Source organism: Arvicola amphibius, chromosome 2 (genome assembly GCF_903992535.2).
Source record: "Arvicola amphibius chromosome 2, mArvAmp1.2, whole genome shotgun sequence".
In the NCBI taxonomy this organism is placed as follows: Eukaryota; Metazoa; Chordata; class Mammalia; order Rodentia; family Cricetidae; genus Arvicola; species Arvicola amphibius.
The window spans coordinates 161,489,278-161,503,033 of record NC_052048.2 but is presented as its reverse complement, the minus strand read 5'-3'; the positions used below and the strand labels follow the sequence as shown (position 1 = coordinate 161,503,033).

Here is a 13,756-nt window from a genome sequence, read left to right as displayed (position 1 = left end):
TTGCATCCACGAGCTTATTTGCACCTGTGTGGATGTATTGATGGTTAATGGCCCACATCTGTTCTGTATTACTGCTTGTTGATTATTTTGTTCAGCACCAGTGCTCAGCAGAAGAGCCCTGACCCGTCAGAGTGGGCGGCCGGCGGTGCTAAACAGGCCGTGGGTGGTAGCCTCTGTTCTCTCTGTACTCTGGTGGCCTCTCCAGCGTTGCTGCCTTTCTAACTGCCACCTCAACAGAGACATTAAAAAGGCCTGAAAACTCATTCTCCCCTGGAAAAAGCGAGAAGAGAACTGCAGGGGCTGAAGTAAGTTCTTTACTCGTTATCTTCTCAGTCCCCAGAGAGCTCTGCAGCAAGGAAAACGCAGAAGATCCTGTGGACAAATGCCGCAAGGCAAGTCATATATCTCTCTATAGAATATATATATATATATATATATATATATATATGTATACATACATATATATATATATATATATATATATAAAATAGATTTGAAATGCATACATGTTTGGAATATATTTAAAAAGACAAAAATCCCCAGGATAGGACTCATCTGTCTCCCGGGAAGCTGGCCATGCCAATACAAGGACAAATGGACTTTTCCCTTTCTAGGGTGACTGAGTTTGAGTGAGGTGTTTCTGAGAAGCCCAAATGCGGTAAGTTCAGTTGTGTCTGCCAAATCTCACATAATGAAACTATTATTATGACACTATTTGAATTATCTGCCTTTGGTGGAAAATTGGGTTAGGTAAGGCCATGCAGCTGGGCCTCTGTGATGGGACTACTGCCACTTTAATAAGAAACATGGGAGACTCTGCCCTGCCCTCAGCCCCACTTCTATGTGAATACTTACTGAGAAGATTGCCATCTACAAGCCAGAGAAAGGACTTTCACCCTATTCCATGTTGGCACCTTAATTTTGTCATCACTGGGTCTGAAACTGTGGAAAAAATTTAATTTCTGCTGTTTAACATATGTAGTCTATTGTATTTTGTTTTGCCTTATAGGGCTGACTAGAACTCCGGAAGCCAGGAATCTGATCCTGAAGCAGTGGAATAAATTGAAAATGGTGAGAAGGCAGCGATTGAATCTATCTCAGCTTTCTAGACCTTCATCTGAGAGCAAGAACCCCACAAAAACAATGCTAAGTGGCCAAGAACCTGAGACTGAATAGATTGTAGGCTCTGGGGAAAACCTACTACCGTGATTCTGCTAGAGGAAAATAGCAGCACAATGACTCCTACAGAAATATTGCTATGCCCATAGAGCAGAGCACCACCCAACCCTCACCAGAGCGTCTTCTTCTTGCAGTAGATGGCAATTAGCTAAAAGACCCATGACTAGACAATGTGCAGAGAATGAGAGTTTTTGGAGTACTCAGCCCAAGATGCAATGTCTTTATCAGTTGCTTGTCCCCCAGCCAAAGGCGCAAAGATTGACCTGGAAGAGTAGGTGGAAAGACTGTACAAGCTAGAGGAGAGGTGATGGGTGATTCCAAGCAACACTGTCTTCCAGACACAACAGCGTGGATATACATATGAACTTAAAGAGACCAAGAAAGCATGTACAAGACCCACACAGGTTTAAACCAGAAAAGAAAAAAAAAAGGGATCCAAGCAGTGAGAAGGGAAAATGGGCATAGAGTTCCATCCCTAACCAAGAAGCTATCATAATTGATAGCTGCCAGGAAAGGGAAAATCAGTCAGTCAATGGAGTGTCACTAGGATACCAGCCATCTCCAGGGCAAATCCTGTGCCCTGGAGCAGATGCCCAACACAAAATGGCCTCTATGCCTTGCTTTGTTTTTTCTTTTGGTTTGTTTGTTTGCCTTTTTGTGGTGCTTTTTCAGAAAGTGAACTAGAAAGGACATGAAGTTAAATGGAGAGGTAGAAGGGGAGGATCTGGGAGGAGCTAGGGGATGAGAAATAATACAGTCAAAGCATATTGTGTGAAAAATATAAATATTTAGATTTCAAAGGGAAAGATAGAGACAAAGAGTGTTAGCCTCTCTCTGGGTTATACTCAGTTACTGACCCTCAGGAGCCCCAAAGTATCCTAGGCCTTGACCTAGTGATGACCACTTGGTAAAAATTTAGTGTTTTGAGTGAGCCCAACAAAACAAAAATCCGGATTCTCAGAAGAGATGGATGTCACCTTATGGTTTCTTATGTCAGCCAATCTTTTCTCCCCTTGGCCAGATTTTAAACACCAAGATTTTAAACAAGGATGGTTCTTCCATGTGAGACAGTAAGTTCGCCCACTCTTTTGGGCAGAGTGAAGACAGTTTGACTTATCAGATATATGCTATTGAGGAAGTCTGTCACTGGCTCAGATTACAGATCTGGTCCCTTGTGACCCTGCTCACTAAGGGTATGATTATTAGGTTCTCAAAACAATAAACACATTGATAAATTAATTAATTAATAATAACAAAATGGTCTCAAAGAATACTATCAGGGACCTTGTTATGTAAATGAAGGCAAATAGATATATAATTGGAATTTCACCATATACTTCAGGCCAGATACATGTAAATGTGTGTTCTAGTCAAGCTTGTGACACATGTTCATAATCAGTTACAGGAATTCATAGGGCCCAGTGATAAAATTTTTTTTTAGGCAACTGGGAGAGAGAAGAGGGGAGATAACAGCTCCTTATAGGGCACAGTGTGACTGTCAAAAGTGCCACTGGCCTACAGATGTGTGAGAGAGAGACTAGTGTAACAGGGTAGCCACTAGTTCTGGGTGGGGTGATGCACTAAGCTGGAGCCCAGCACTATGGGGGGTGCCATCATGTTATCACTTTGAAAAGTTGGCGTACTTCTTTTTCCGACTCCGGTAATACCTGTCTGTAGCACTGTGACATTCCATTTCTATCCCTGGCTGTGGATCTTCCTTGTCTTACCATTATGCCACCATCATCAGGAGACCGATCTAACAATGGCAGCTTAATCACTGTGTAGAGGGAGAGCTAGGGTCTTGGAAATTTCACCCACTGGGAGAACCATAAATTGCAGAAACAAACACAGGGGAGGTGTCTTAGTTCTATTAATTTCCCAAAGCAATCAAAAGAAAAATAAAAGGCAAACTGAGGCTGAAGTTAAGTAATAGATAATAAGCAAAGATTCACAGGTCTTCTAAGGAACCTCACCCCACGGAGTTCCTGCAAAAGACTGACCCAAGGTCTATATGTCATAGATACAGATAAAAACTGAGCTGTGTGGCTATTGAGATGGGAGAGTATATGAACTAAAATTGAGCAAAAATACCATTCTATGTGAAATAAATCTCAACCATGTTAATTTGTTTCATTGACTAAAAACTAACTAAACCTTCCTGCAGGATGATAGGATGCCACCAACTGCATCTACAGGACCAGACCCCAATGAAAACCATGGGCAACATGGGTTCCTTGAGACTTCCTCACAGCTATAGGAATTGTCACACCCCATGATCTCTTACCACTGTCTTTGATCTCATTGTAAAAGCACAGCTGGAAGGCATTTCTTGGACCTCACTGGACTCTGATTCCTAGCTTTCTCCTGGCTTGTTTTCACCTATTATAGTGGTTCTCAACTGTCCTAAGACCCTTTCATACAGTTGCTCATGTTGCAGTGACCCCCAACAATAAACTCATTTCATTGCAACCTCATAACTATAATTTTGTTGCTGATATGAATTGTAATGTAAATATCTGATATGCAACTCCTGTAAAAGGATCATTTGATCCCCGAAGGGGTCATAACCCCACAAGAACCACTGATCTGTATCTTTTCATTGCAATAAACCTTAAGAATTAATTGAACATTATATCTGTTAGTGGTTTCTTTAAGTCCTTCTTCGTGCTTTAATCCATATTTAGTAATCTGTGTTGCACCACGAGGTGGTCGCTTACCAGGAGAGATCTTAACCTGCGTCTGTCTTGGAGAGGAGAAGCATGGCGACTGCATATGGCGACTGCCTGAAGCGTCTGCCTCACTCCTTCTACCCAGCATTCTGTTCTATTTTCTCCGCCTACCTAATTTTCTGTCCTATTAAAGGGCTGAGGCAGTTTCTTTATTAACCAATGAAATTAACACAGAGACACTCCTCCCTCACCTTCTTGCTAAGTATCAAACCCCAGAGTGACCCATTCCCACCCTTGGAACTTGAAATTTATATGAAGCCTCTAAACAGGTTTTCAGTCTTCTGCTTGCTGGTCTTTGTCTCCTCTTGGCACTCTCCTGTCCTTCACAGGCCCATCTAACATGATCATTTTTGGTGTAGCATAGGTCTTAACTTGTATGTCTTCCTTAAAGACTCGCGATTATTCCTCCTGCCCTATAGGCGCTGCGGCCTAGGCACCATCTCACCTGCCTGTCTAGGCTCATCACTTATCAGTTCCTCCTCATTCTTGAAGCCTCAGAAATTCTGGGTTCCGTCTAGTTGTTCACTGCAATCATCCCTTGACTCCGGACATGAACCTGTCTATTCTTTCTGCCTGGAACAATTCCATTTTATGCAGTTAAATTATACAATTCTTTAATTCCACATATTCCATAACGTATTAACATTTTGCACAGTTAACTTTAACCCATCCTTTAGGCCCAAATAATTCAGAAAACATTCTGCAACATATCGAGTTTTCCAAAGATGGCCACAATATCTCTCACTGCACATGTTTTCTTGGAATCCTCAACTGCCTGTAGATGGGCTTTCCATGTTGTGAAGAACCTCAGGTCACATGGAGAGGCCATGTGTGGGTGCTGCAGCTGACAGTCTCTGCCCAGGTGCCAGATATGTGAGTTGAGACATCTCCCACAATTCCATTTTCCAGCCAGTTGAGTGTTTCTGGCAGAGATCCCAGACACTGCATCAGAGAACTGACCTCAATGTGCCCTTTCCGATTCCCTGACCCACAAGATACTTGAGCATAACTAGGTGGTGAAATCACTCCCAAGGCATGCTATTACACAGCACCAGTAATTTATATACCTTCCTTGATTACCCAGGTGCTGATCCGCCTACTGTTCCCTGGATTCCCATGGTATCGCGAGCATCTCCCATATGAATGCCCATACAAACTGTCATCACAGCTCACCCATCCCTATCTCACCCTAGCTATTAACCCCATGAAGGTACAGGTCCTACTCATCTCATATACCTCCATATTCTCAGTAATTTACAGAACGCCAGGCATAAAAAGTAACTGTTCAACACATCTTCAGTAAGAGAATGCTATGCTGACTTCTAGAAGCATCAGCTCTGGATGAATACTCTTGTCTGACATGCTTTCCACACAGGAAAGGGCTGCTGCTGGGTGAGACAAGGGTTAACATGGGCCCAAGCTCAGTTCTATTATAAAATGGACATTCTGTCTGTGAATTTTTTATGAAATGGAGACAAGGTCTGCATATGAAGAAATGCTCAGATATCAAGGGGTTAAGAGGCCTAGAATATGCTTCAGGTAGCAAATGATACAGGGGAATTCAGAACACAAAGAGACTCAGGAAGAGAAACAATATCTGACTGACCTTTATCTGAGGCATGGGATTAATTATTAACCATGGAGCCTGATCCGAACCTGCTAAGGATGGAGTTGAATTCTGATTTCAACAGGGGTTTTTATGATGCTCAAACGATCTAAGAAAAAGGGCAAGAGTGTCATCCGGGGGAATGGTAACAAGATCAACGTATAAGGAAGAGTGGAGGCTGTTTAGAGAGAACTCAATACTTTCTTCAGAGAAGCTAGACAAGCATGGAAGTGCTACAGTTCCTCGGTCAAACAAAAGCCTAAAACCATCTTATGCAACTTTATTTCTGATTAGAGCTACAGATAATGGGTTAGCATTAGCTTTCATTGGATAAAAATCAAGGATCGCTCTCAACACAACGTTCAAATCAATCAGACAAGGGAGACTAAAGATTTAAAGTAAGATTCCCTTAAACAGAAAGTAGATTCAACAGCACCTGCATTGTCTGAAAAGAATACTTTGGAGATATTTCTCTGTACAAAACTGGGGCTTCATTTTTGAAATATTAATGTATAAAGATAATTGTTAGCCAAATAGCAAATTCTGACAACTGAAGCATGATCAAACTCATAGGAAGGCATTTCCTGGTCAGCGGACAGGGGTCTTATGGAGGTTTGCAATACGTCTTTAAAGAGTAAAAAGTGAAATTTTAGTGAATTTTCTGTGCCATTCTAAATACTTTGATAATGTAAAATTCAATAAGGGTGAAGTATATAAAAACGTGAACTATGTAAAATGTAAATATATTCATGATATAGGATACATACTAATTTGAATAGTATTTTTTAAATGTCTGAAAACTATTTTTCTGAAATTTGAATACCCTTGAACTGTTTTATCTGGAGCCTACTTTAAGTATTTTATCAAATACAATTTCATACCAAAACCCAAACTCTATTGAAATGATATGTGGTGGTATAGAGTCATTTTCTATAGCAAACTTAATTCTTTTTAATTAAATTTCTTTCTCTACTTCCCAACTTAGCTGAGACTCAAGACCACGGCAAAATTCTGCCACCCAGTGGCAAAAATTATCATTTTTTTTATTCTGAATCCATAGCTGAATGTACATAAGCTATTAGCCCTTAGATCACTGCTTTAACAGAACAAGTCCTTAAAACACAACCATGAACAGGCGGATCTCTGTGAGTTTGAGACCAGCCTGGTCTACAAGAGCAGGTTCCAGGACAGGCTCCAAAGCTACAGAGAAACCCTGTCTCGAAAAACCAAAAAAAAAAAAAAAAAAAAAAAAAAAAACCAAAAAAAACCAAAAAACAAAAAACAAAAAACAAAAAAAAAAACCAACCATGAAGAAGTTTGACAATGTTAGGCCCAAGGTTTCAGGAATGTTCCCACTTTACAAGAGATACTATAGCTCCTGTGCACTGTGGGGGTCTACTTTCATCATTAGAACTTGGTTCTGCTTTCATGAGTATTAATAAACATCAAAATATAGTCATAAGTTGGTGATATTGGGCATTTTAATCTCCTGAATCCAGTAGCATGATAGCATATTAATTATATCCGCCTGTGGGAGTCATTCAAAGGAAAAAAAATCAAGTTTTTTCTCTTGCCTCAAGTCGTTGAAACAGGCATGCTTTTCCAGGGTTTTTGAAGTATTTTTCATGTAATTAGGCAACAGTTTTACAATTATTCATAGATGTGTGCTTGTATTTTAAGCATATGCATACATATATGCTCTCTATGTGTGCCTATTGAGACATGGTAGCATAGGATGTCTTCTACTTTATTACCTTGAGAGAGCGTCTCTCATTGAACCTAGGTCTAATGGCTTTGGCTAGGCTATCTGGCCCGCAAACGAGGGGATCTTCCTGTCTCTGACTCCCCCCTCCCCACCCATTTACACACACAGGCTACAGAAACTTAAAAGAACATCTGGCTTCATTTTGTAGGTGCTCTGAAACTACTACGAACATCATAGAGAAAGGCTCCAAGATATTAGCACAGGCAATGACAAAAGTATATCAAATTAAAAACCAAAACCAAACTCCAAACCTACTACATAGCAAAGGAAACAACGAAAAGAGTGAAAATACCCATCTGCCTGCCCCGTTGTCGCTGCTGCTGCTGCTCCCTTCCTTGACAGCAGAGCCAGTGATTCTAAGCACTCATCATGAAAGAGAGACCTTACGTGACTCTTCTGGACCTCTATGGGCTCCCAGCACGGCCAGACTCAGACTGAAGTGCCCTGCCCTGTGGACTGAGTAACTACTATAAACTACTGTAGTCAGACAATGAGAAGCAGCTATCCTGAGACTAATCCAAGTACCCTGTTCTTAACATCTGAGGTGTGATTTGGCATTTATTGTTAATTTAAAATTCAATATCTATCTGTCTGTCTGCCTGTCTGCCTGCCTGGCTACAAGCCTGCTTATCTTTCTAATTATCTATCTATCTATCTATCTATCTATCTATCTATCTATCTATCTATCTATCATCTATCTATCTATCTATCTATCTATCTATCTATCTATCTATCTATCATCTATCTATCTATCATCTATCTATCTATCTATCTATCTATCTATGTATCTATCTATATCTATCTATCTTTGTATTTATTTAGAATAACTCAAACACATGTCCAACACATGGTGAGATTAAAAATTTTCAAAAACACACAAAGCAGAATTATATAATGAATCTCTAGGAAACCATCATACAACTTGAAATAGTACAAACTTATGGCCGTCTTGTCACAACCATGTTTCTCACCCATCTTCTGGCTCATTTTCACCATTCCACTTGTTATTTAAGGTATCATAGAATTTCATAAGTAATTATTTCAAAATATTTCCCCAAAAGATGTCTTAAAATAAAACATGGGGATAAATCCAATACAACATCTTTAATAAAAGATCGGGGGTATTGTGATAACATGATCTGGTTTATATTAAAAGATTTTCCTATTTTATAAATGCTATGCTTTTGTTTTCAATATACATATTTTGTATTGCATTTGAAGGAGATAATGATTTGCTAATATTTTTTCCAATTTTTTGTTTGATTTTATTATTCATTCATCTTTTTCATGCTGTTGCTGGAAAACAAAATTATTTTGTCGGACATCTCTTGCTGCAGAAGTCTTCATGTTATAACTCGGATCTCCTGTAGTGCAACTATTCACCACCAGGTGGCAGTCTACACTTTCAGTTTTGTCCTACTTGATAAACGAAGACCGAGTAAAATTCCTCTTCTAGTTCCTGAAACTCAATTTAATGAGTTTTTTGGGGAAATGTCAACAAAATTGTATCAACTAGTTTTAATAATAGAATTAACATACTATCTGACTTTATCTCTGTTTTTATTTTACAGAGAGGTCTAAGTTTCTAGATCCCTTGACCCAATGTATGTATTCAAGTACCTGTTTGTGATTAATTGACTGCTATTATATATTTGGGACTAGAACTACATTGTGGCATGGCTCCTTATTTCTGGAAAATTGGAAATACTTGTCTAGTGAAGTAAACTATAAGGAAACTTTGTAAGACAATGTCAAAAAATAACGTGATAATGCTTTTATGTCCTGAATGAGAAATGAGTAAATGAGAGACATGTAGTTCGACGATGTCTTTGAAGGTTTCTTAGAACACAGAAGAGTGGCACTGATGTTGATGATGGCATTATGCTTCAGAACATGAAAGGAAGCATGAAGAACATCAACATCAGTGAGCAGCAGAAGCAGCCGCTCAGAATTCCTTTCAGCCTTCTGAGATGGAAATGTGAAATCGTCAAAGACGTTCTCCTTTGAGGTAGATAGTTCTGCGCGTATAATAAACTTTTCTCCACATGAACTGGGTGGGATGTATAAGCTATTTTCAGGTAAAAAATGGAAACTGCATGGCACTGAGGTTTGCCTCTCTGGGACTTAAGTCTCGTGGTTCCTCTTGAGTACCATTTAAACCACACACGTATACTAGCGAGATAACTGGAGAGTCTTTGCAGCTTGAATTTTCATCAAATGACAGGTAACTGCATGAACTCCTCTGTAACGAAGCAGGTGCATAAAAGAGGCTTTAATATTTTTTCTTTTAGAAGAAAAATTTACAGTTTTTATGGGGTGTAATAGCTGCTATGCTCCTGTGCTGTATGCTTGGACTCTAAGTTTTTCTCCATCAAGTGAACAGTTTTCACGTTGGAGATAACAGGTGTGACAGAAAAGAAACAGAAAAGAAACAAAGCTTCGCGGCGGTGAAGAAAATAGCTCAGCAGCGTTAGATACGCAGATTGAGGCTGGAAATGATAAGAATTATCTGCCAGAACAATAACTGGCAGTGTGAGATGAGATGATAACTCTTAGAAAGTTGTTGGGAGAACAAGGACTCAGTACTGAAAGTCAGACAGGTGTGCAAGGTAATCTCTGCGGCCATCATGAGTCATCACAAGGCAGACAAGTCGACAACCACAGAAAGGGCAAGGCGGAGCCCCGATTTCTGTTCCTTCTAACTGCTCTTGGATGGGCAGTGGGCCTTCCCTGTTGGAGACCCTGATAGTGAGATTCTTCTTCCTGTCTCTTCTCACACTACAGGCTTGAGTGAGCAGAACAAACACAAAATATTTGGGTAGGAAGAATACTGTCTTTATGTGGGAGATGCTCTCAAGAGTCAGTGAGGGAATTGTGTAGTGATTTAGGGGACTTGAGAACAGCTGTGTTTCCCTTCTTAAGGAAAGAAGCAGGGGATCCAGCTGGAATTTATAGTGGAAACCACTTCTTTCACAAGGACAGGAGAAGAGAGACCAGTTCTGTCTCAGTGTCTGGATGGAACAATGTAAGTTTGGATTCATTTTAGGAAGTCATGCTTCTTACACACAGAACATAACTAAAGTTTTTTTTAAACACACAATCAGTGATTGCTGTAAAGAAAAGGAATCTTTTGATCACTCCCAGAAATACTGATCAATTCAGGGTAAATATGTCTACAAAGCAAATCTGTGGGTGGTATAGATACCTCTGGTAGTGATGCTATCAAGCTATACTACACTGAATTTGGCTGTGCTCCACTAATCCTGAGACTGGCAATCAATGTTGGCGATGCTCAAAACTTAGTAACAAGAGGCCTCTCAAGAGCACCAGTCCTCCTGTTGAGAATGTCCAAAGCATATTGATTACACTATGGTGCCCTGACCAGCTTTACTCAAAGAAAAACTTAGCTTGCCATTTACATACCATATCATGCAACCACAATGCACAACAACCATGCTACAGCTGGGAGCAACATGGAGATTACCATCCGTGATCTTTCCTAAAGATCAAGGGAAAATGCCAAGCACCATCTTCTCAGCAGCCTTCTCCTTCCACTTCCGCCTGTGCATACCCTGTCAATTTGGCGTCCTCTGGTGGCTCACACCTTCACAACCTCATTCAGTCTTCCATCGCGTCTAACACACAAAGGTGCTCACCAAGTCAATGTAACTTCTTAGCAACTGGAGAGGTATAAACCTATCCAACTTTGATAAGTTCTGATAACTACCGTGACTGTCAAACACTGGTTCCCAGTTTGCCAAGCACTGGGACCGTGACCCTTTCCTGTTGTGGCTGTGCTACTATGAGGCTGAGACCTGTCAGACGCAGGTAGGTGTTCCATTGGTGCATGTGTTGGGAGATTTTACCATACAAGTTGAACTTTCTTCTTCAATTACTCTAATAAATTCTCATCATGTGATCTGTCAACCCCGGTTAAGCTTATATCCTTCCCAGTCTGATTATAGAATTCCACAAGTAAAGTCACCCTGCCCTTTTCTGAAGGCTGCAGTGGTGTGTGTGTTCCCAAGCCACCAGCAGTATGGAACCGATGCGCTGCCAATCTCATGCTTCCTAGCCCACTGAATCAGAGCCCTCCTACTGGGACTGGCAACCTGACTCCACACACACGTTCCAAGAATCCAGCGTCTGTTCAAACATGAGAAACTTTCCTTCAGAGAATAGTGACAACATTGTTAGGATATTTGCAAAATTTTTATCTGGCAGTAAACCATTGTCCATTTACATACCTAAGTTTTTTTTCTTCCCAGAAACTTTCAATCAAATCTAATTACAATTTGTTACAACTAAAGTAAGAAATGTAGTTTTGGTTTAGGAGAAAAAGAGGACTTTTCAGCTTTGAACTGGTGTCTCAAGCCATGGAAGTTGTTTCAAATATTATTTTTCTTCCTCAAAGCAAATTGCAAAACTTATGTTAGGTCTCCAATTCACTTTCTGCTACTGCATCCAGATCAGAGTCCTAGTCAGGGATCAGGCCAGGTCCTGTAGGAACTGTTTCCTTCTGAGATTTTCATTCAGCATCCTCCTTCACAGTTTCTCTATGGAGGTGAGTTTGATACTTCAGAAGCTTGAAAAATACGTCTTTATTTTGCTAAAGACTAAACGAAAACAGAAATCCCTGTTTGTTCTTGTTTGCTTTTCTACACCGGCTCAAATGGCACCTGACCCTTTCTATCTGCTTGAGGTCCAAGGTGGATGAGACTTTATCACGTCATCCAGGAGAGCCGTGTGTCACGTTTAGTGTGCAACATTAACACACCATTTGCATTCTGCTAACAAATCTCTTTTAAAAAGTCAAGCGCATCAAACAACAAACCTTTTTTTTTGATCTGTCAGGTCTTGAACTGAATTCAAATGTTTTCCCCTGTCTCAACCAGAAGATCCCCAATTACCTGGAAAGACAGACAGCAAAAGCCAAATATTGATTTTTCCCAAGAAAGCCTTACATTATGCTCTAAATTCTAAAATAAAAAGTGGTACTGCAGAGAAATTAATAGTTATTAATAGAAATCACAATGTCTTCAGTACACAGTTCGTGGAAGAGTGATAACTTATCCATCCAAGATAAAACAATGGTCTCGAGCATCCTGGGTAAGGCCTGGGAGGAAATTAGAAGGAAAGAAGGCATGGAAAACAAGACTCCACTGGATAAATAGCAGGGAAACAAGACAGTCCCCTCTTCACTCTTTCTTCTTCAGGCAGATCATTCTCCTGAATAAATCCTTGAACTTAGAATTACTCCAAATGATTATGACCGAATGGCCAGCTGGATATGCTGCCATGACTTCCTTCACCACAAAGAACTGATGACTTCTGTACGGAATTCTAAATGTCATATTTGCCATGAAGGCAGCAAAGTAAGACACAAAGAAACAAAAGAATGTCATCACTGTTTTTAGTGCATTTATGTGGGCTTCTGTGCTGGCATTTGACATCTTCTGAGATCTGCCTTGCATCCGGCAGGTGTGCTTGTAAAGAGAAATTAACAACATAGAGGTGCACTTCACAAACACAGCGAGGGGAAGTAGTAAGGCCAGGTTAACGAGGAGCAAGTCATTATTTCTCCTTAAGTTGATATCACTAATGTTTCGATTTGTGTTTTCCAGGACATACCCATCCTCAATTAAAGGGAAACCTACCTCAATACTCACAGCTGCAGTGCCCAAGGAGGCCAGCAAGCTGCCCAGAAGCAGCCAAAATATGAACTTTGAAATCCTGAATTTCAGCCAGAGAAACCAGGACTTAGTGATGCCTGAAATCTTGAGGCAGTAAAAGACAGAAAGACAGGTGGCAAACCAAAGGCCAATCGAGCTAAAGAACATCCAAATGAACATCATATTGGAACCATAAATATTTTCCTCATATGCAAATGGGAAGAACACAGAGAAGAAACTCTGTGTCATCAACATCATCTGCAGCCCGAGTCTGGACAGCCCCGTGCATATCAAGAGGATCTGCAGTATCAGGAGTTTTCCGCTCTTGGCCAAGTCATAGCCATTCACAATGGTAAGGAATCCATTCACTGTGGTCCCTATGAGGAACTCTGTAGTCATGATGACCATGTGGAGAATAGCTGGGAAAGAAAAGAACATGATGAATCTCGGCGTTTCTCTGGATGACCTCAGGCCCTTCCTCCTAAGGGTGCACAGCACACAGGAACCCAGAGTCCCAAGCAATCTGGCTGGCTGCTGGAACCTGGATTTCAGTAGAGTCTTATGCATGCTTTACTATAAGGAAGAAAATTAGATGAATTTCCAAACCGGGTGCTCATCATGTGAAACTGAGAATGCAAATCCAAACATTTGAATGTTGGCTGATTCTTCCAATTATATACTTAGAAGGGAATGGCCATGGCTGAACTACTCTGTTTTCTAATTTTGTTTTGTGAAAAAGAATCTGATTGTGAGGATGTTTTATTTCAACTACTGCTATTATGCTTTTTTTCTTTCATTATTTTTC

At 40.4% G+C, this 13,756-nt stretch overlaps 1 protein-coding gene and 1 long non-coding RNA gene across 2 annotated transcripts; one reads left to right on the top strand and one right to left on the bottom strand.

The window, feature by feature from the left end:
• The first annotated feature begins 543 nt into the window (after window positions 1-543).
• On the top strand, window positions 544-3,710 carry LOC119808253. The gene is made up of 3 exons (XR_005284411.2): window positions 544-658; window positions 1,010-1,071; window positions 3,344-3,710. It is a non-coding gene; the product is annotated as an uncharacterized LOC119808253 (long non-coding RNA).
• An 8,767-nt stretch (window positions 3,711-12,477) lies between these two features.
• Window positions 12,478-13,389, bottom strand: LOC119807450 (taste receptor type 2 member 3-like). The gene has a single exon (XM_038319438.1). It carries the CDS (start codon window positions 13,387-13,389, stop codon window positions 12,478-12,480), a length of 912 nt encoding a protein of 303 aa, XP_038175366.1.
• Between the last annotated feature and the right edge of the window lie 367 nt (window positions 13,390-13,756).

Bases quoted from the DNA above. Each gene is read 5' to 3' on its own strand.
- LOC119807450 (XM_038319438.1), bottom strand. From the start codon at position 13,389: ATGTTCTTTTCTTTCCCAGCTATTCTCCACATGGTCATCATGACTACA.